General features: G+C 62.0%; 2 protein-coding genes across 3 annotated transcripts; both read left to right on the top strand.

The window, feature by feature from the left end:
* The first annotated feature begins 349 nt into the window (after nt 1–349).
* Nucleotides 350–1,739, top strand: HES5 (hes family bHLH transcription factor 5). The gene is made up of 3 exons (XM_066371996.1): nt 350–452; nt 530–695; nt 777–1,739. Exons 1-3 carry the CDS (start codon nt 399–401, stop codon nt 1,031–1,033), a joined length of 477 nt encoding a protein of 158 aa, XP_066228093.1. The 5' UTR covers nt 350–398; the 3' UTR covers nt 1,034–1,739.
* Nucleotides 1,740–3,657: 1,918 nt separating this feature from the next.
* PANK4 (pantothenate kinase 4 (inactive)) lies at nt 3,658–19,115 on the top strand. Of its 2 annotated transcripts, none has more exons than XM_066374850.1 (19): nt 3,658–3,950; nt 7,702–7,784; nt 8,190–8,404; nt 8,966–9,149; nt 9,483–9,575; nt 9,903–10,056; nt 10,155–10,336; nt 10,841–10,922; nt 11,663–11,763; nt 13,869–14,024; nt 14,604–14,716; nt 15,024–15,111; nt 16,040–16,191; nt 16,720–16,775; nt 16,920–16,979; nt 17,391–17,461; nt 17,747–17,847; nt 17,933–18,001; nt 18,568–19,115. In XM_066374850.1, exons 1-19 carry the CDS (start codon nt 3,827–3,829, stop codon nt 18,779–18,781), a joined length of 2,298 nt encoding a protein of 765 aa, XP_066230947.1. In that variant the 5' UTR covers nt 3,658–3,826; the 3' UTR covers nt 18,782–19,115. The 2 variants fall into 2 exon arrangements, with proteins under 2 accessions (XP_066230947.1, XP_066230946.1); XM_066374849.1 differs by having other exon boundaries at nt 3,659–3,950; nt 16,920–16,969; nt 17,357–17,461.
* The last annotated feature ends 1,809 nt before the right edge of the window (nt 19,116–20,924 follow it).

Here is a 20,924-nt window from a genome sequence, read left to right as displayed (position 1 = left end):
GTGGTCGGTCCTTCCTGCCCCCCTCGTCCCCGCGGCCTGGGAAAAGGCAGCATATTGAGGCGCGGGGCTCCCAGCATCAGGCTCAGGATGCTAATGAGGACGAGCGCGTTCCCACAGCCCGGACATTGTGCCGCGCGGCCCACCTGCTCCTCGGGGAGCACCCATTGTGCCCGCGCCAATTCACAGGCAATTTAGCGTGCGCTAATGGACCGGCGCCTTTGTGCGGCCCGCGCCGCCATTGGCCGCCGAGTGTGGGAACGACCGCGGCGCCCGGGCCCCAGGCGCCTGCCCGCCGCCCGCGCCTATATAGGGGCCGGTCCGCGCCACCCGGACGTGCCTGGCCGCCCGCCCGCCTGCCCGCCGCTACGTGCTCGCCGACCGCCTCTCTCCGCGCAGGCATGGCCCCCAGCACCGTGGCCGTGGAGCTGCTCAGCCCCAAAGAGAAAAACCGAGTAAGTGCGCAGCGCGCCGCGCGCCGCCCCCGCGCCCCGCGCGCCCGGCCGCCCTCCTGACGCCCCTCCTCCCGCAGCTGCGGAAGCCGGTGGTAGAGAAGATGCGTCGCGACCGCATCAACAGCAGCATCGAGCAGCTGAAGTTGCTGCTGGAGCAGGAGTTCGCGCGGCACCAGCCCAACTCCAAGCTGGAGAAGGCCGACATCCTGGAGATGGCTGTCAGCTACCTGAAGCACAGCAAAGGTGAGTCCGCCCTCCCGCCGCGCCCCGCTCTTCCCCCAGCCCCGCGCCCAGCCGCGCTCACCACCGTCTGTCTCCCCACAGCCTTCGCCGCTGCCGCCGGCCCCAAGAACCTGCACCAGGACTACAGCGAGGGCTACTCGTGGTGCCTACAGGAGGCCGTGCAGTTCCTGACGCTGCACGCGGCCAGCGACACGCAGATGAAGCTGCTCTACCACTTCCAGCGACCCCCGGCCGCGCCGGGCGCCCCCACCAAGGAGCCCAAGGCGCCGGCGCCCACCCCGGCCAAAGCCAACGTCACTGCGCGCCAGCCCTCCTGCGGCCTCTGGCGGCCCTGGTGACCCGGTCCGTTCCGAGGACCAGAGAGCCAGCCGTTCCTTGGGTGCGTAGGGAAGAGCCTTCCCTCCTGTCCCTCCGTCCCACCGGGGTTGGCCGGCCCCCTCGCTTGCTCGGAAGGCTCTCTCCAGGCTGGCAGGCCAGCAGTAGGGTCATTCTCAGAGAATGTGCGTGCAGAGTCCTTGTCATTTAGGACAGTCAGGGTCCACCTTCTGCCAAGTGTCTGACCCTATGGGGTTGTTCTGTGTTTGCATTTCAGCAAGTGACTTCTGGGAAGTCCCCGCAGCCTGGGGTTCTATGACATTTGTAGGCGTTGGGGGGCTCGGCACCCCTGCTTTGTAGAGGACTTTCTTCAGCGCCCTTTGCTGCTGGGCCAGCCAGGCCTGGTGGGCGGGCAGGCGTGCCTGCGTGGGCACATTTGCCTTTTGTGAAGGCGGAACTCAAGGTGCATCCTCATAGGAAAGTGTCAGTCAGCCCGCATGGGCATGGAAGGGCCACACAGAGCCACGGCTAGCCAAAAGGCGTCTGCGTGGCCTTGGTCACGGCTCAGAGTGGATTGTGTGGGGAGGGTGGGGGTCTCCACCATGATCCTTAAAGGATTCTTGTATGGGTTGGGTACACGTGGGCTTGACTTTGTACTCAGAATCTGAACCCAGTCACATGGGAGCTATGGGACTGTTCTTCAGACTTCCAATAAAATCTGGCTACTCAGTCACTGTGGTATGTCTCTTGTGCCTCACGGGTGTCCTTGGCAGCCGCCAGGCAGGCAGGACTCCATGGGGTAAAGGGAGGGGGCACTATCATGTGTGCAGCCACGGCTGGAACCCTCTGGACACAGGGAGGGAAGAAGGGCTGGGGCCAAGGAGGGAAGAGGGGACACAGGGGACAAGCTGGGAGGGAGGGAAGTAGAGTGAGAGGCAGACAGGCAGGGGAGAGGCAAGCGGAAGGAGACCCCCTTGCAGCATGATAATCCCATGTGCAGGAGGAGGGGGCATGTCAGAGACCTGAATTTCTGCCCCAGGCCTCTCACTAGCTCCCTGTAGGTGGGGTGGGGGCAAAGTGACAGCCACAGGACCTTCCAGTTCTGCCCACAGCCTGCACTGGGGCTCGTGCTACAACCAAAGGGGTTTAACTGGGCCAGACACACAAGAAAAACTGTTAGTCCCCACCCTGACCCTTCTTGCATGGCCAGCAGCACCCAGCCCTGGACAAGCTCCTGCTGGCACTGGCTTGGCTAGCCCACAGGTGGCTGCCCTGGCCTCCCTGTCGGCTGACCGCTTACAGAGCTAGAACAGACAGTGCTGGCTATGAATCTGCCCAGAGCAGTCCCTTTCCTCAGAAAGGATACCTATTTTTAGGCAGGTTACAGGGTGCCAGTCGAGTTTACAAGAATATAGAGGTGTCCCGGCTTGCCAAGGGGCAAAATCCACCCTGTAGGGAGTGGAAGAAGGCATTATTTTCAGAGATGCGGGCCCAGCCTGGCCTTCCCTCTTCTCTGCTTAGCACATGTCTCCCATCTTCCATCCCTTTCAGTCCACTCTGCAGGGAATGACCCCCGGCGCCCCCTCCAGGTCAGCCCAGGGGCTGCCAGTGGCTTCTGCGGTCCCTGCCGAGGCTCTGGGAACGGTGAGCAGGGAACAGGGAGCCTCCACCTCCTTCCTAAGCAGTTCCTGCACACATGCGGCAGGCACATCAATCAATAGGGTGGGGTGTGCCTCCTGGTCAGACTGGCCCACGGGCAGGTGTCCCATTGCCCAGGGTTTGGATGCTTGGGGAAAACCTCTTGGGGGCAGACCCTCTGTCCTCTTCCACCCCCAGCCTTCCCACGCAGAGTGGAACATCCACTTCCTCTGGAGACACCAGCCAGGCTGCCTCTTCCCTTGTCTGGTACACTGACAGGTGAATAGCCTCCCGGAGTTCTCTGTGCTGCTCCAGGGGGCTGTGCTCCAGTAGCACACTCAGGAAATGGCTGAGGCCCCGAGCAGTGAAGTTACCAACCTAGGGCCTCCCAGGATGCAGCGGCCAAAGCCACTTAGGGGCCCTCTACAGCTTCCAACACTGGGCTCTTTCCCAAAGCACCCCCTGTCTCTGAAGGGGACACATTCCCTTAAGAGTCCCCAAGCCAGTGAGGGCTTCCCAGCGACGGGCCCTGGAACCCTGCCTACACGCCACCACCACCTTAATGCCTGCTCCAGCTTCTTCGAGAGCTTGCTGGGCTTGTTTCTTGCAAACTCCCATAGACTCCCTCCTCTTGCCAGAAGGCAGCCTCCTCCAAGGCAGTCTCCTTCCTCTCCGCTCTCTGTGGATGTCGGGGCATCAAAGCACACATCTTCCCCAGCTGCAGGTGCATCTCCCATCCCGGACTGAGGGCGCCTCGAGGGCAAGGTCCTGGGACTTTGGTCACCAACAGCCCAGCATCCCCGGAGACCTAGGCGACGGGTCACATGCACTTTCCCGTGCAGGTGCCAGGCTTACAGCGCACTCGCTGAAAGAGGCAGGTCTCTGGGGGTCTGCAAGCTCCAGGTGCCCCCTCGGCCCTAGCTCAAAGCACTTGAGGTCAGCAACTGGCCAGCTCGACGAAAAGAACAAAGACAACAGTGTGCAGAGGTTTTGTATTGAGCTCCCTTCTGGCCCGGTCCGGTCCGAATCGGCCCTCAGGCGGCCCAGACCACGGACGCAGGCGAGGCGGGGCCGACCCGGACGCCTCATTAGCATAATCTATGCGCGGGAGGCGTTTAGCAGTCAAATATATGCGCATATATCTCCATGGCTGATGAGGCTAGCCGGGCACATTCAAAATGGCGGAGTGTAGAGCGAGCGGCAGCGGGAGCAGCGGGGACAGCCTGGACAAGAGCATCACGCTGCCCCCCGACGAGATCTTCCGCAACCTGGAGAACGCGAAGCGCTTCGCCATAGACATCGGTAGCCGCGGGCGGGCGCGGGGAGCAGGGCGGCGCACAGCGGGTGTGGGCGCGGGCGGCGGGGCCAGCGGGCCGGGGGCGGTGGCAAGGACGAAGGGCGGGGCGCTGGGCCGCCGGCGCGCGCGGCCTGACGGACCTCGTAGTCCGCGGGCCTCCGGCGCGCACGGTCTGACGGGCCTCGTAGTCTGCAGGCCACTAATTCATATGCTCGTTGCGACGGGCTGAACTACAGCTCCCGGCAGGCGCCGCGCGGCTGGAGCGGGTTATGCTGGGCTTCGTAGTCCTACCTGGGGAGGGTCGGTACGCAGCGGGTCCTCTCCGGCCGCGGAAGGGGAGGCTGCCGGCCGCGGAAGGGGAGGTTGCCCGGCGGCCGGTGACAAATCCGGGGCCCGATTTCCCGGAATCCGGGACGTGGACGGAAGGCTGCCCAGCAGCTCTGGCCACGGGAAGCCTTGACGGCCGCCCGGAGCCCAATGCTGCAGACCCTGCTGTCGGACGTTGTCCTTTTGGCGGGAGTTTCGGCGACCTGGTCGTGGGAGCTCGGACCGTATGCCGGCCTCCGGTCAAAGCCTCCGCATCTCCCGCGGTGTGCAGGGCAGTACCCACGGCCAGCAGTCGCCCCCCGCCTGTCCTATGGCCTGTCCCGCTCCCTGCCCCAGGTCCCCGTTCTCCCGCACAACAACCCACTGTCACAGACGAGGACAGGTCACTTAGCTGGGAGGCAGCCAGCCCTCGGCCCCCTACCCCGACGGAGGGCTCCTGGGGGCGGCTTCCCAGGGTGAGGCCGGTTGCGAGGCCACAGTGCCTTTGCATCTCTGCCTCGTGAGATCTGGGCTGCGGCCTGAGTTTGTGCCCCTCTTGGAGCGGGCAGTGTACGCTGCCCCACCCCAGCACCCGCTCAGTAGATGCTGGAGCTGTCTCAGTAGATTCTCAGCTGTCTTCCTGGAGCTGTTTGCATTTAATGCATTCACCACTTCCCTCTTTTGGGGGGTTAGTTGAGTCACAGGCCTGGGGGAGGATGTCCTCTAGGGGGGCTGTGAGTTGAAATGAGGCCTGCAGCCTGACTTCCCACCTTGCAAACCACAGCGGGTGTTCCAGGGGCTGGAGACTGGCATGTTGGCAGGTGTGAGATGGCTGGAGGACAGGTGGGTGATGGGGTGGCCAGCACAGAGCAAGGAAGAGGGTCAGCCTGAGGTTGGAACCTGACAAGACGCAGTGCCCTCCTCTATGGTGGGCATGGAAGCCCAGCCTGGGGGTTGTCCACAACCAGGCCTCTTCAGGGGTTCAGGGCCCCCTCCACCATCTTCAGAGTACTGCCCACGCTGGGATGGGACGGCCGTCCAGTCTGGTGTGAGTTTGAGGTTCGACTTTGCTTCCCTTCACTGAGGGTTCTGCTCCAAGGGAACACATCAGCCCTTCATGTTGCTGAAAATGGCCTTGCCACAGGGCTTACCTCGGACCTTTGATGTGACCCTCCGGGAACTAGCTTGTGGAGGAAGGGATGGCTCTGGTGCCTGGAGAGGCCTGTCATCCAGGGCCAAGCCCAGGTGGGGTTCCTTGACAGAAGATGCTCAAAGGGGTATTTTTAGTGTTGATATTAATTTCCTCTCTTGGAAGTTTTCCCCTGGGCCTGGGTCCTGTGCTTGGGTCTCCAATGATCTGTTCACTGTCAGTCAGGACAGACCCTTTGCTTGTCAATGCAGCTCAGGCTGAGTCCTCAGCCCGGGAGTCCCCCAGCCCATGTGTGAGTCCACGGTTTGGCTCGCAGAAAGGCTTCTCTGTTTGCTCTGTCCTCGCCCGAGCCTCTCCGCCAGGAAAGCTCAGAGCTCTGTGTTCTCAGCCAGCCCTTTCCTCTCCGTGGGGCACCCAGGTCAGCGAGGCAGACTCCCACGTTGAAAGCACCAGGGACATCTCACCTGTCAACACACGCTTGACAGGCGGCAGGAGGGTCCCTCAGTTGAGGTGGCCAGCCCTGCAGGATGGTGACGTGCACTGGCGTGTGCTGCCTTCCTTGGTCCCACTGTGGTAAGACAGGTCCGAGAGGTGGCAGGGAGGACAGTGGCGCCAGGCCCGTGGGTCTGGGTGAACCGAAAGGTCCTGGCTCCGGTGCTGAAGGGAAGCCGCGGCCGGTCCTCTCTCCAATAGTGTGTGGGGCTGGTCCCTGCACTGGTCGGTGTGACGGCCCCACCCCGGTGGGGTTGGCATTCGCCCCAGTTGTGGGGGACCCTGAGTACAGCTGAGCTGCCGCTCCCCAGGTCTGAGACCTTGCTGTGCTCCCGGCTGCCTGGCTGGTGCCGCGCGGCCCCACTTACACCCCCGCCCCAGTCTGTTCTCTCCTGGGAGCAGGAGACAGTCCTGGCAGTGCTAGAGGTCCTGTTCCTATGGAGCTGGGCCGTGTTTCAGACAGGACAGGACAGGACAGACGGTGTGAGTCTTTTGACCAGGAAGATCTGTGGCCCTTGCAGACCTCGGTGCTCCCACATGGGTTTTTTTGTTTGTTTTTTACAGAGATAGAGGGAGAGTCAGAGAGAGGGATAGATAAGGACAGACAGACAGGAACGGAGAGAGATGAGAAGCATCGATCATCAGTTTTTCATTGTGACACCTTAGTTGTCAATTGATTGCTTTCTCACATGTGCCTTGACCACGGGCCTTCAGCAAACTGAGTAACCCCTTGCTCGAGCCAGCGACCTTGGGTCCAAGCTGGTGAGCTTTGCTCAAACCAGATGAGCCCGCGCTCAAGCTGGCAACCTCAGGGTCTCAAACCTGGGTCCTCCACATCCCAGTCCGATGTTCTACCCACTGCGCCACCGCCTGGTCAGGCACTCCCATATGTTTGTTGGCTTGAGTGCTGCATTTTCACAAAACGGCCATTGGAATTGCTTTCAGACTTCCTCTTCTCACAACAAGAGTGTCTGCCTTACTTTTGTCTCTCTCTCACACACACACACACCCGAGAAACCCTCTCTCAGAGTCATTCTGTGACTCTGAGCGGGTCGCCTCTCTCGTGTGTCTGCCGTGCTATCTGCCGTACGCGGCCATCACAACCGCGGCGGTACCTGGAGCCTGTCGGTGCCTCCTGTCGGACCCTGGAGTGCTCACCGGGGCTCGGCCTCGAAAATGCAGCTCTAGGAGTCCTTTTCACTTGCCCTGATATGTGTTTCAGGCAAATAAAGGCCCTTCTGCTTCCTGACACTTGGTCTCTGGCAATGTTCCAGGGACCTGGCTCTAGGAACAAGACCTTGCTGCTCCCGGGGTCACTCTGGGCCTCGGGCTGCCCCCACCTGAGCCTGTGGAGGGCAGGACTGCTGCTGCTCTCCGCCCAAGGCCTCAGACGTTCCAGGGGAGAGCAGCCCGCTGCTGCTGTCCATGCTGGGAAGACTCCTTTGGCTCCTTACCCACGTGTGACCATGGGCAGTCACATGCGTGCTTCTCAGTAGAAGCTAGGCTTGTCAGCTTTGTCCTTTGGGTCATTTTTAAGATTAGAGCTTGGAACAGAATTTTTCTAAACTGCTAAGAGTGCCAAGGTTGTCCGGAAGTAGGGCCAGCTTCCCTTCTCCCGTGGGTCTCGGTGCACAGGGTAACGGACAGTCCAGCTTGGTCCGGTCTGGGACAAGGGAGGGTCAGGCCTCTTCAGAGGAGCAGAGCATGTTGGTCTTGGAACCCGCAGGGTCTTTAAGTTCAAATGGCAGCAGATGGCTCGTGCACACGATCCATCCTTGTCAACATGCACGTCTGCATCTCGCCCGCAGGTGGGTCGCTGACCAAGTTGGCCTACTACTCCACGGTCCAGCACAAAGTCGCCAGAGTAAGGTCCTTTGACCTCTCAGGCCAGGTGAGCCTCCTGGGCATCTGAGCGATGGGCTCTCGGGTCAACCCCAGGCAGGCCAGGTACCCACCACGCTGTGGCCTGGGCATGGGCCCGGCCTCGTCTCCCGGTTGCTGTCCCTGTGCTGCTGCCCCACATCAGCTTAGCTGCCAGAGGTTTCTGATGCCCATACCACTGCCCACCTGTGAGTGTGCCCCGCCCTGCCCTCCAAGACCCGGCAGGAGCCCTTCCCCACCTAGGAACCCGCCCGCCATCTCCTTCCTGCCTGAATCTAGCCACCAGAGTTCTACCCACTTCAGGGAAGACGGAAATGGTTGGCGCTGCTGAGTGGGTGCTCAGGCCCCCGTGTCAGCGTCCTCCACGCCCAGGGTGGGAGCACCCACAGACACCCCCCCCCCCATTCTGCCCCAGGATGCAGAACAGGACCATGAGTCGCCCTACGAGATCTCCGTCCAGGAGGAGGTGACCGCCCGGCTGCATTTTGTCAAGTTCGAGAACACCTACATAGAAGCCTGCCTGGACTTCATCAAGGATCACCTCGTCAATACGGAGACCAAGGTCATCCAGGCCACCGGGGGCGGGGCATACAAGTTCAAGGACCTCATCGAAGAGAAGCTACGGCTGAAGTAAGTGGGGACCGCAGGCCCCAAGGGCATGGGTGGCGGGAGCAGCGAGGTAGACCGGCTCCTGCACCCACCCTGCCCTGCCCTGGGGATTCCTAACACCCTACAACGTGGTGAGGCTCTAGGGGGTCCTTGGGGGGCCCTGGGGCTAGGCTGTGGCCAGGCTGCAGCAGGACTCAGATGGCCGAACCCCCGGAGGACAGTAGGGGTATGTGGGAAGGGGAGTGGAATGTAAGGAAGGCAGTGGACCCCGAGGAGGAGGCTGCCCTGCAGGCACTGCTCCCGTCCTGCTGGGCACAGGGTCTCAGGCCACAGCCCTGACGAGGGAGCTGAAGCCCGGTCATTTGTACCAGAGTAGTGAATGCCAGGGCTTTCGGTGCCCCCAGTGGCCTGTCTGCAGTGAGTTTCGGTACCAGGGGACACTGAGAGGGAGCGCTGATCTTCCGAGTTCCTCTGCCGAGAACCCCGTGTACCTGGGGTCGGGAGCGGAGCTCGGGCGGGCAGGAACGGGGGGCCCTTTCTGGGGCCCCTGCTGTCTCAGTAGCCAGGTTCCATCCCTCGCAGGGTTGACAAGGAGGATGTGATGACGTGCTTGATAAAGGGGTGCAATTTCGTGTTAAAGAACATCCCGCACGAGGCCTTTGTGTATCAGAAAGACTCCGACCCCGAGTTCCGGTTTCAGACAAATCACCCCAACATTTTCCCGTATCTCCTAGTCAATATTGGTTCTGGAGTCTCTATTGTAAAGGTGAGGCCGGGCTTTGGGGGTGAAATATTTAGACACGCTGTGTGTCTGAGCCAGGCTGGGCCCGGGACACGGACAGACATGTGACTCAGGCCTGGCTCTGGCGTTCATGGGCACGTACCAAATGCAGAATGCCCGTTGCACAGAATGCCCCTTGCGGAATGGCCCATGGGTCGGCGGGCCCTTGCTTCCAGCATCAGTGCCCACCAAACCCGCCCAGATGTGGCCTTCACGAGCATCATGACCCATGTCTGGGGGCACCCCTGGGCCACCGCCCCTGGGCTGGGTGGCGGCCGGGCCCGCTCACCTGAACACCTGCCTTCCTCCTGCCCCTAGGTGGAGACCGAGGACAGGTTCGAGTGGATCGGCGGCAGCTCCATCGGAGGCGGCACCTTCTGGGGGCTCGGGGCTCTGCTCACAAAGACGAAGGTATCCTGGCGGCTGCGGGAAGATGCTCGGGCCTGCATGGTCTCCTGTCCCTCCCGGGACTGGCTGGTGCCTGAGTGACGTCAGGCTCTGCCTAGCTGGGATTGTCCATGAAAGTGGCCTTCCCGGGCCTCATCCGACTCTTTCTCGGGTCCCCTAAGAACGGGTGTCCAGTTGGCCAGAGCATGGCTCAGCTGTGGGCCTGTGGCATCCTGCCCATGTCCCCTGCGCCCCTCATAGCACTTCTTCCCTCCATGGGCATGGTCTCAAAGCGTGGGCGTCCCGCCGCCCCCCACACCTCGCCTACCCCATCTGCTCTGTCCCCTGCAGAAGTTTGACGAGCTGCTGCATCTGGCCTCCCGGGGCCAGCATGCCAACGTGGACATGCTGGTGCAGGACGTCTATGGCGGGGCCCACCAGACCCTGGGGCTCAGCGGCAGCCTCATCGCCAGCAGCTTTGGCAAGTCGGCCACCACCGACCAAGGTGCCGCCTCTCTGGCTCACTGTCCCGGTCCCCCCACCGCCACTGCTCACGCGGCCACTTGCCCAGTAGTACTCTGCTCAGTTTCTGTCTCCTCCCAGAGTTCTCCCAAGAGGACATGGCCAAGAGCCTGCTGCACATGATCAGCAACGACGTCGGGCAGCTCGCATGCCTCTATGCAAGGCTGCATGGCCTGGACCGTATCTACTTTGGTGGCTTCTTCATCCGGGGCCACCCCGTCACCATGCGCACCATCACCTACAGCATAAACTTCTTCTCCAAGGTAGCGGGCTCCTCACTGCACCCCGTGCGCGGACACTCAGTGTCTTCAAACAAGCCCACCCGAAGGGTGAGGTGAGGGGGCCCTGAAGGCAGGCAGTCGAGCAGCTGGGCGCCCACTGCCTGCCTGCCGGCCTCCAGCCTCCCGCCTCGTCCCTCTGTGAGTTCCAGACCTGCACTTGGGAGCACCGTGGGGTGTCTGGGTTTGGGCATGTCATCAATGCTGAGCATTCTGGGGGCGCCTGTTACACCAGGCCGGGCCCACAGGGGGCGCAGCACCTAGCAGACTAGGAGAACTGGGTGGGTGTCCGTTTTGTCTCCTTATTGTTTTCCAAGCCACAGGATTTTTAAGTTCTGCCCATGGATACAGTTGCGTTGACAAGCCATGGATGGCTCGAGCTCCTCCTGCACGCAGAGGGAGGTGCCTGTTAGGTCGCGGTCAAGGTGCAGGGACTGAGCTGTGTGCCCGGCAAGGCCCGTTTCAGGTGGGGTCTTTTTGCCGTCCCAGGGGGAAGTCCAGGCACTGTTCTTGAGACATGAAGGCTACCTGGGAGCCATCGGAGCGTTTCTAAAAGGAGCAGAACAAGACAGTGAGTGGAGCCAGGCCGTGGGGGCAGGTGCGGCGATGGGAGGTGGGGAGAGGGACGCCACAGGGAGCGACTGGGGGGGGTCCTTAACACTGAACAATCTAGCCCTCCCCACCTCCGCTTTCCCCGTTGACGCGGTGGCCCCGAGTGGCATGTGGTGGCCTTCGCTGGGCCCCTTCCCCAGCTAAGGTGGGGCCAGGCTAGCCCTTGGCTGTGGCTGTCCTGAGGGGCGGTGGAAATTGACTGATGTGGGCTTGCGTATGACATAATCAGCACAGGGTCCTTGTGAGGGACACAGGCGTGTCCTCCCCTCCTCAGCCCCTAGCCCCCCTCATCACCATCGGCCAACCTTGGTCTCTCAGCCCAGTCCTCCCAGTCTGTCCTTTTCAAAGGACCTAGGGGAAGTCACAGGGGTTATCACAGGAGTCATCCTGCCCTGGGAAGCCCAGGGCAGGGCTCCTTGGGAGTCTGCGCCCCTCAAAACAGCCTGTGTCCTTCGCTGCATCCTTATGTCCACTGTGTTGATGTCAGTTAGAGAAGCGTTTCTTGGGAAGCTTTGAATGTCAGAAAAGTCATTTATGAGGTTTTACTGCCAGTAAGAAACAGTCACGGAGCAAACCCCCAGCTCGCTGGGCATTGCTGGGACCCTCAGGCAGCGTGTCCTTTTCCGGCCACCCTGTGACTTGCCAGCTGCCTGCGGGCGTGGCCCGTGCCCCAGGCTGACAGCGCCTCTCATCTTCCAGACCCGAACCAGTACAGCTGGGGAGAGAACTACGCGGGCAGCTCCGGGCTGATGAGCTCGTCCCCTGAGCTCTGCCCCGCGCAGCGGGCGAAGAGCGGCACTGTGAGTGTGGGCTGGGCCTCTCTGGGTCCCGCGCGGGGCACCGAGCGCTCCCTTTCTCCGTGGTCCCTGAGGAAAGCCCCGGTTGCTGGGCACCACCTCCTGCTGTGACGCTGGGACAGCAGGAAGGCGCTGCGCTCGCTTCCCTCCCCCTTACACCGTATTCCCACGCTCTCCAAACATGCGGCAGCACCTCACTCACCTGCAGCCCAGCCCCTGGGTTTGCAGAGAGAAGGGGCCTTCACAGCAGACACGGGTTAAAACCCACAGGAGCCCCCCAGGCCAGCTCCCTTGGACCGTGTCTGTCTGGGTGTTAGGGCGGCCCAAGCACACAGAGCGGCTCCCTTGGAAGGTGCCGGCCCTTCCCACCGTGCCCAGGTGAGGTGAGGCCACCATGACGGGACAACTGAGCCTGCTGCAGTGTCAGCCTCCCATGCAGGTGCTGCCGCCATGGCCCGTGGTAGCGGGCATCGTGCCACAGGCTGTTGTAGGGTCACTGGTGACACGCCCTGAGGGACATGTCACTTGTGATCGGTGAGCGTGGTCAACCTGGCGCGTGATGTTGGCGAGCAGGCTGGCCGAGCTCAGGCAGCAGGCCCGAGCACTGGTCAGAAGGCCACCTTGGGGCCAGCTGCTGGCTCTCTGACACTGTGGACTTAGATTCCCCACGAGTTAGTCCACGCCTCTCAACAGCGTGCCCGATCTGACCAGCGTCCAGGGGGCAGAGTCCGCCTGTGCGGCGTCCTCCAGAGCACAGCCTGGCTGTGCGACCTCACTGGGCTTTCCTGAGGGCCTGCAGCCCCAGGCCTGGTCAGCGGCAGCGGTGCACAGAGAAGGGTCTCGATACGATACCCTTCAGCCCCATTCTGATTGCCGAGGGGGGTGCGCATCCTGTTCCATTGCCCTCCCACACGTGCTGTGCCAGTTCCCGCGTGGGCCTGCGCGGCAGTGTGGAGGCTGGACTGGAGTGTGGGACCGGCAGCCAGCGCAGGGCCGAGCTTGGTGTGAATTCCTGTCCACAGGCAGTGGGCCCTGAAGCCCACGAGCAACACACCGGGAGGCAGTTAACGGCGGTCCCTGCCGCACGCACCTCCATTCGTGTGGAAATGTCCCTGCTGGCCCCGTGCTGAACTCGCCGTCACGGTGCATTCGGAGCCACCATCTCCTCTGGGGTGGCCCTGCCCAGCCTGTCTGGCTCCAAGCACGCCTGCCCCTCCGCCCATGCTGGCTGGCCAGGCAGAGCGCCCAGCAGAGAAGGGGGGGAGGTCCAGTGTGCTGGGACTTGCAGGTTGTCACCTGAGGTGCCAGGAGGGGCCCTGCAGGCGAGCAGAGCTCACTGCTGTCCTGGCCTTGGCACGGCCGCCTAGCACAGTTCACGTCCGGGGACTAGGCTGCTGCACATGCTGGCTTCACTCCTCACAGTATGAAACTTAGAGTGGTGTGGGGTGAGTGGTCATTCATTCCAGACACATGGGCCCGGCTTGCTTGGGGCCAGCCCACACAAGTGGCATGTCGAGCACAGTGGCCTGGCCCTCACTGCGTGTGGCTAGGGGAGGTGGTTTTTGACCCAAGTGTGGTCAGCAGGCATGCTGTGGAGAGAAAGGAGCCAGGGGCTGCCTGCCCAGGGGTCAGTGGATAGGAGCCATTGAACAAGGGCTGAGTGTGGACAGCACTAGCTGGGAGCCCTGAGCAGGAGAACGAGGCCCAGAAAAGCGGCTGGTGTGTTCAGAGGTTGTGGGTATAGAGAGGAAGGCCCGAGATGATGTAGGAGAGGCCAGTCCAGAGCTCACAGGTCCCCAGGCATCACACTGGCAGGAAAACTGGGCCGTGAAAGGTGGGCGCCCGGGAGGGTGCCGTCACCAGGTGGGGACGTGACCCTGCGCGTGAGCAGACTCAGGATTCAGAGTGTTTGCCTCAGCCACCAGACAGGGCTGGGCACTGTGAGCTAAGGGGAGACAGTGTGGGAAGGACAGGGTGTCTGTTTATGGCACAAGCAGCCTTGGCCGACCCTCACCATCTCACAAAGGTTAGTTTTAAATCTCGCAGAAGTTCGCTTGGGTCTTTGAGAAAAACCGCAGCTGACGTGTCCAACTGCTTCTCACCCCCAGTTTGACTTGCTGGAAATGGACCGGCTAGAGAGGCCGCTGGTCAACCTGCCTCTGCTTTTGGATCCATCTTCCTACGTGCCCGACACGGTCGACCTCACGGATGACGCCCTGGCCCGCAAGTACTGGCTCAGCTGCTTCGAGGAGGCCCTTGATGGGGTGAGGGGGCACATCTTGGGCTGCCAGGGGCCGTGCGCCATGGTAGAGAGTGAGGTGTCTCCAGAAGCCAGCTGTCCGGGCTGGGGGTGAGGGCTGCTAGTTTCTCAGGCGGCTGCATGATCCTAGTGTCCTAGGGGACAGCGGTAAGATGTGGTGTCCATGAGGTACATTTCTTACAAGTGAGCCAGAGCCCTCTGCTGGTCACTGCGTTTCTTCAGAGAGCACAGGGGTCGGGCAATAGGGGCTAGCTCCAGGCCCGGGAGGGTCCTGGCTCAGGCCATCAGAGACCTGTGGGAACCGCTGACCTCCATAAAGCTCCCCAAGAGGCCCCTGGGGTCTGTTTCCAGGTGAGGGATGCCGCCCCACCCCGGACCCCACCTGTATGGGACCAGGGACTTGTATCAGGTGACCTGGACCCGAGAAGGGTTGGGGTCACTGTGAGCCCCACTCACCTCTCAGAGGAAGGCCCCAGTAGTTGGAGCTGCCAGGCAGGCAAGCCCGGCACCAGGGGTGTCTGTCGTCGCCTCCTGTTTGCATCCGGCACAGCCAGGGCTTTGCTGACTGCCCCGTCCTCGGCAGGTAGTGAAGCGTGCTGTGGCCAGCCAGCCGGGCTCTGTGGACGCAGTGGAGCGGGCAGAGAAGTTCCGCCACAAGTACTGGGACAAGCTGCAGACGCTGCGGCACCAGCCATTGTGAGTGTCCCGCCTTCCCCCACGGAGAACACGTGACACCTGCCCGGCGTGAGATGCCAGGAGCTGCCCGTGTGGGGGAACATGCCCACCTGGGGGCTGAGGGCAGGAGCTGCTCCTAGAGTTCCCACAAAGCACACAGCCCCGCATGTGCCTGGGGGGTGCTCAGCCAGGCGGGGCCCACTCGGGTTTCACCTGTGCTGCTGTTGGTGGCTGGTGCTCTAAGGACAGCCCTGGGGGCAGAGAGGGTGGCAGCCACCAGCCACTATGCCCATCTACTCAACCGCTCCCCGCCGGCCTCTGTCCCCAGCGCCTATGGGACCCTGACCGTGCGCAGCCTGTTGGACACACGGGAGCACTGTCTGAACGAGTTCAACTTCCCAGACCCCTACTCCCAAGTGAGTGTGCCCCGGGGGGGTGCGGGACACGGCGTCCTTCCCGGGGAGCAGGCTGATAGCAGCCCCAGCCCCCGGCGCCGGGGGCCGGCTGCATCCTGGAGCCTCCCTGGTGAGGGCCTGTCTCCTGAGAGTGCTGGGCAGCCCCACGGTGGGTAGCACCCACTGGAGAGCTGTGGGTCAGAGGCCCTGGGGACCCTAGAGCAGGAACATCTCCCAGGGGCTCCAACCAGCGGCCAGTTAGGGTGGGGCCTTGGAGGAAGGGATCGTGCTGGGCGGCAGGACTGGGTTGTGGACATTTGGGACAAGCACCTACATTTTCACTGAGGGCACCGGCCTCCCGAGGGAGCAGGAGCTCGGTGTGCCCGGCCTCAGGCCGCTGCTGCTGCTTGGGGCCCCTCCCCACTCCCAGGCCTCCTGAGGTGGCCCCAGCCCTCATGGTTGGTGTTTGTGAACATCAGTCCTGCTCTCGGGAGTGACCAGCTGGCCAGAGCCCGGCAGGTGGCCATTCTGACCAGGAGGCTGGTTGTATGGGAATGGCAGGCAGGGTCTAGGCCACGGAAGCACAGGGATTCCCTCCACAGGAGGGTCTGGGAGGGCTGGGCAGGGGTGTCTGTGTGCGAAGGGCTCCCAGCCAGGGATGCAGGTGCTCAGGGGGGTTCTGGTCCTTCTCAGTGTTTGGTCACTTGGGGCCAAAGCCCTCTTGAGCCCTCTGTGCAGTTTAAACGTGCCCGGGCGTCAGCACCCACAACCTGTGCTCATACCTGGTGCGTTAGAATATGACACCTTATCTGACCTTGATTATTTAAACTCGTGCTGTGACGTAGCCTTGAGCATCTGTCCCCCTAGAGCAGTCACAGGCGGTGCTGTCTGTAGCCCAGGGGCGGACATGGCCCTTGGTCACTCACACGCGGTCCTGTGTCCCTGGCAGGTGAAGCAGAAGGAGAACGGCGTGGCGCTGCGGTGCTTCCAGCGGGTGGTGCGCGCGCTAGACGCACTGGACTGGGAGGAGCGGCAGCTGGCCCTGGTGAGAGGACTGCTGGCTGGGAACGTCTTCGACTGGGGTGCCAAGGCCGTCTCTGAGTAGGTGCTCACTGCCTCCACGGCCCCTGCCCTGCCCCACAGCCCTGCCCCCTCCTCCACGCCCCGCCCCGCCCCTTCCCCCTGGGTCCCGCGGCCCCTCACAGCCACTAACAGCTCCAGGGCCAGCAGGCTGCCTAGGACCAGTCCTGTGGGGCAGCCCAGCCCCCGGGCAGGCCGCAGGGAGGGGACTGGGTCCTGATGGGCTCAGTGCTGCTTGAGGCTTTGGGGGCACAAGTGCCCTTGGAATGAGCGCAGCATTTCTTGCCCGACCCCAAGAGTGGCGCCTTGTGGGCTAAGGGGTGTGGATTTGGGGCTGTTTCTAGGGCTAAAAGTCCGAGTTGTGGGTCAAGGAGACAGGACCCTCGGTATCTAAAGCCAGGTGCCTGCCTGCTCCCCGTGGGCTAGCGGCGGAGGTGACATAGCGTAGCCACCCCAGTGGCCACACACTGGCCCCCACGTGGGGCCCACTGTGAGCCGTTAGGCTGCTGCTCTGGCTTTTTGTGACTTTTCCTTCTCCTCCCCCTTCAGGGTCCTTGAATCTGACCCCCAGTTTGGGTTTGAGGAAGCGAAGAGGACACTGGAAGGTAGGGCACCCAGGGCAGCCCCCAGTGGACGGGGCGGGTGGCAGGAGACACTCACCCTCACCGTGCTGGGGGCGGGTGAGGACTGCCCTCCTGGAGACGTGCGGGCTGGGTGGGGGTGACTGACCTCATCCTCGTGTCTCCCAGAGCGGCCCTGGCTGGTGGACTCCTACGGCAAGTGGCTGCAGAGACTGAAGGTACAAGCAGGTGCCCACCTCTGACCCAGGGCCACCGCCTGCACGTGGGCCTGGGCAGCAGGACTGGCCCGGGGTGACAGGGGGAGGGGGTGTCAGGGTGGGCCTAGGGCTGCCCTGGGTGCCCTCCAGAGTCTCACCACGGCCTCTAGCTGCAAGTCTTAAGTTGACCGTTTCCTGTCCCATGCTTGACTCCTGCAGGGACCATTGGTAGGTCAGCTGACCAGTTCAAAGGTCATTTGGGCCAGCAACTTGGCAGAGGTTCAGGTGGGCCCTGCCCCAGGCCCGTGGGACCCCCAGCCTCAGCCCAGCTGCAGGAGCAGAGTGTGGAGGGTCTGAAATGCTTGGATGCGCCTGTTCCCAACTGAACGTCCTGGTTTTGTCTTGCAGGGGCCCCCTCACAAATGTGCCTTAATTTTCGCAGATAACAGTGGAGTAGACATCATTTTGGGAGTCTTCCCCTTTGTCAGGGAGCTTCTGTCTAGAGGGACGGAGGTGAGTGAGGGCTGCACGCGGGACCCTTGCTGGCTCCGCCGCCCGTGGGCGGTGCTCTCAGGGCGCCGCAGGTAGGTGCGGCGGGGAGGGCCCAGCCCTGAGTCTCGGGATCAGGCCGTCCTGACCCCAGTGTTCGGGCTGTCTTCATCTTGACCTGGGGGCCTGGGCAGTGGCAGGTGTCCAGGGCCGTGCACTCGCTGCACCTACAGTGGGAGGAGTGGGGCAGCTTGGTTCGGTGCTGGGCTGCAGAGGCCGAGGTCCCTCAAAGGCCCGGTGTCTGCGCAGGTCATCCTGGCGTGCAACTCGGGGCCCGCCCTGAACGACGTGACCTACAGCGAGTCCCTCATCGTGGCCGAGCGCATCGCAGCCATGGACCCCATGGTCCAGTAAGCTTGGGGGGGGCTGGGGGCGGAGGGAGAGGGTACCAAGGGGGTTCCAGGGCCCCCTGACGCACCCACCCTGTGCTCACAGTGCGGCGCTCAGAGAACAGAAGCTGCTGCTCACACAGACGGGCTCCAGCTCCCCCTGCCTGGACCTTAGGTACCATGCCGTCCCCACTCCAGCCCCCAGTTCCCAGAGCCCTCTTTCCTTGGGGACCCGTCACAGCTCCACGAGCTAGGTATGGCTCATGTAGTGGGAGGAGCAGACACCATGCCACCAGGCTCACTGGCCAGGCATGGCGCTGCCCGCCTGTGGCAGGCGGGGCTGCCCCCCCCCCCCCAGGACCCACTTCAGACAGTTTCCCGTCACTTTGTGCTGTCTGCTGGGGGTTCTGAGCCTAAGATCGCCCCAGAGCCAGCTCCATCTCTGTCTGCCCGGTGGTGATCCCAGTGGTGGCCTAACCCCTTTTCCGGGTCCACTAGTGACCAAAAAGTCAAAAACCCACAGAAGGAATAGATCCTTTAAAGTTCAAAATAGACAGGTGTCACTGAGGCCCAGTGTTCAGAATGGCTGCCCACTCGTGATGGACCGCGGCTGCTACTCGGGGGGCTGGCTGGGAGCCCACAGAGCCGGGAGGGCAGTGTCCCTGTGCCTTTGTGGGAGGCAGGGTGTCGCGTCCACCTAGTGTCACCCGAGCCAGCCTCACTGTCTTCTCCCTCCCAAAGCCGCCTGGACAAGGGGCTGGCCGCGCTGGTGCGGGAGCGCGACACGGACCTGGTGGTGATCGAGGGCATGGGCCGCGCCGTGCACACCAACTACTACGCAGCCCTGCGCTGCGAGTGCCTAAAGCTAGCGGTTATTAAGAACTCCTGGCTGGCGGAGCGGCTGGGCGGCCGGCTCTTCAGTGTCATCTTCAAGTATGAGGTCCCGGCCGAGTGAAGCGCCGACCACAGACCACACTGCTGGTCACTTGTCAGGAACGCACTTCAGCTGCAACAGGGATGCTGCGTGCCGACCAGAATATTTATGTTTGCTTCTGTGACTCGGGCCGGCGCGCCCCATGTGGGCCTGGTGCTCCGGGGCCGGGCGGCTTCTTCAGCACTGCCGTGTTTGTGGTGGGGAGACGACCCGTCCCGTGGGACATTCGTATTGGAATGTATCTAACTGTTAAATAACCTTTTATATATATATATTAAATATATATATACCTGTCCCTCTGATGGAGGATACAGGCTTGAGGCACGCACCAAATAGAGTTTCTAGAGCGAGACGAGAGCCGTGTCTGCCTTTGCGTGTGGCCCTTCTCCGTGGCGCTGACTGTGAGGGCCTGCCTTCGCCTGTGGGCCAGGGCTGCTGTCCCCACGTGGCCCCTGGCATTGCTGCCCACGGGAGGGACAGAAAGGGTGCTGAGCAGCACTTCCGACGTGAGAGCCGGCCGAGTGGAGGCCGTAGGCACCGAGGACCCTCGAGGGCTCTCGGGTTCGTGGCAGGTGCACTTCTGCTCAGAGCTGGCAGGACCATGTGGGTTTTGTCGCCACTAGCCGCTCCCGGCTCCTCCCCCAGCTGGACATGTCCCCAGGGTCGCAGTCGCTGCAGTGCCCCCTGAGGAGCGAGCTGTGGGGCAGTGCCTCGTGCATGGGGGACACAGGGCTGAGCATACAATGCATGCTCCTTAGGACACATGGCGTCCTGCCCAGCTGGGCTGCCCGGGGTCCCTGCCATCGTGCTCCCCAGGCCGGGAGGAGCAAGGCTGCAGCTCCTGGCCCTGAGCAGGCCAAACTGCACCAGCGCCCAGGCCCCCCAACCCTGGAGGGTCCAGAAACCCTGAGGGCCGGTTGGCACAAGGCAGGCTCACCTGGCTGTTGCTGCATGCACCTGAGCGTGTTCCGCCCATCCTTTACTTTCCACTAAGACCCCCACGCAGGCACTGTCCTGCAAGGCCACAGAAGCTCAGTGCCCTGGGCCCCCTTCCAGGTGGCTTTTCTTGGCGGTCTGGCACCCACACTGCCCCCAAGGCAGCAGGGAACTGGTCCAGGAGCCAGCCCCTCCCTGCATCCCGTTTTCCACACTTGTGTGGGGCTATGACAGGTCCTGCAGCACGCCAGTCCCTCCCAGTTACCGATGTGTTACGCCCCTGTTCTGTCGCACCCCTAAGCCTGCCTGCAAGTGGCGCCCTCACCAACCCCAATACTCCGAAGCTGCTGCTCCGTGGTGGAGCCTGGGCCTGCCTTTCCTCAGGCGGCCGCCAGGGGGCGCACCCAGCCGGAACCCTGGGCTGCCTTGTCTGGCAGGTGTTCTCCATGAGCGCCTCACCTTCCACCCTGATGTCTGGCCCGGTGGTGGGATTCAAATAATTTAACAACCAGTTCTCTGCTCTAATAGCCGTTTTAAGTATAAAATAAAAAGGACATTCTGAAAGGTAGTTTATTATTTCATGCATTTAATACTTCCATAAGAACAATAAAAGAGGTACACAACATTAGATTACGTATAAGAGTTTTAAAATATTAATGAAAAAACAATACGTGACAAAAAACAAAACTATTATTTAAGGTACTTCCTTTATTTTTCTGACCTGGGCCGGTTCACCCCTCCTTAGGCAACCTGGTGGTCCCCCGCTCCCGGGAGGTCACCATATTGATGCCGAACTTAGTGCGGACACCCGATCGGCATAGCGCACTACAGCCCAGAACTCCTGGGCTCAAGCGATCCTCCTGCCTCAGCCTCCCGAGTAGCTGGGACTACAGGCGCGTGCCACCACGCCCGGCTTATTTTTTAATATTTTCATTTATTTTGGGAAACAAAGGAGAGAGAGAGAGAGAGAAGGGGGAGGAGCAGGAAGCATCAACTCCCACAGGTGCCTTGACCAGGCAAGCCCAGGGTTTCAAACCAGCGACCTCAGCATTCCAGGTCGATGCTTTATCCACTGTCCCACCACTGGTCAGGCTATTTAGGATGTTTGCGTATTGCTTCTTGATCGGCATCCTCACTTGCAATTCTTTTCACCCTGTGGATGGAATGAACATGACTACAGGCACTTAGAAGACGCTGTTGTGCAGACGAAAGTCAAAAAAGAGTAAAG

This window comes from Saccopteryx leptura, chromosome 3 (assembly GCF_036850995.1).
Source record: "Saccopteryx leptura isolate mSacLep1 chromosome 3, mSacLep1_pri_phased_curated, whole genome shotgun sequence".
Lineage (NCBI taxonomy): Eukaryota > Metazoa > Chordata > Mammalia > Chiroptera > Emballonuridae > Saccopteryx > Saccopteryx leptura.
The sequence above is the reverse complement of the archived record's forward strand: the minus strand, read 5'-3'. Positions and strand labels throughout refer to the sequence as shown.

Excerpts from the sequence above, each read along its gene's own strand:
- HES5 (XM_066371996.1), top strand. The coding sequence starts at position 399 with ATGGCCCCCAGCACCGTGGCCGTGGAGCTGCTCAGCCCCAAAGAGAAA. Across the intron at positions 453-529 it reads GCCCCAAAGAGAAAAACCGA|CTGCGGAAGCCGGTGGTAGA; the intron begins GTAAGTGCGCAG and ends CTCCTCCCGCAG. Across the intron at positions 696-776 it reads CTACCTGAAGCACAGCAAAG|CCTTCGCCGCTGCCGCCGGC; the intron begins GTGAGTCCGCCC and ends GTCTCCCCACAG.
- PANK4 (XM_066374849.1), top strand. The coding sequence starts at position 3,827 with ATGGCGGAGTGTAGAGCGAGCGGCAGCGGGAGCAGCGGGGACAGCCTG. Across the intron at positions 8,405-8,965 it reads GAAGAGAAGCTACGGCTGAA|GGTTGACAAGGAGGATGTGA; the intron begins GTAAGTGGGGAC and ends CATCCCTCGCAG. Across the intron at positions 14,717-15,023 it reads ACGCTGCGGCACCAGCCATT|CGCCTATGGGACCCTGACCG; the intron begins GTGAGTGTCCCG and ends CTCTGTCCCCAG.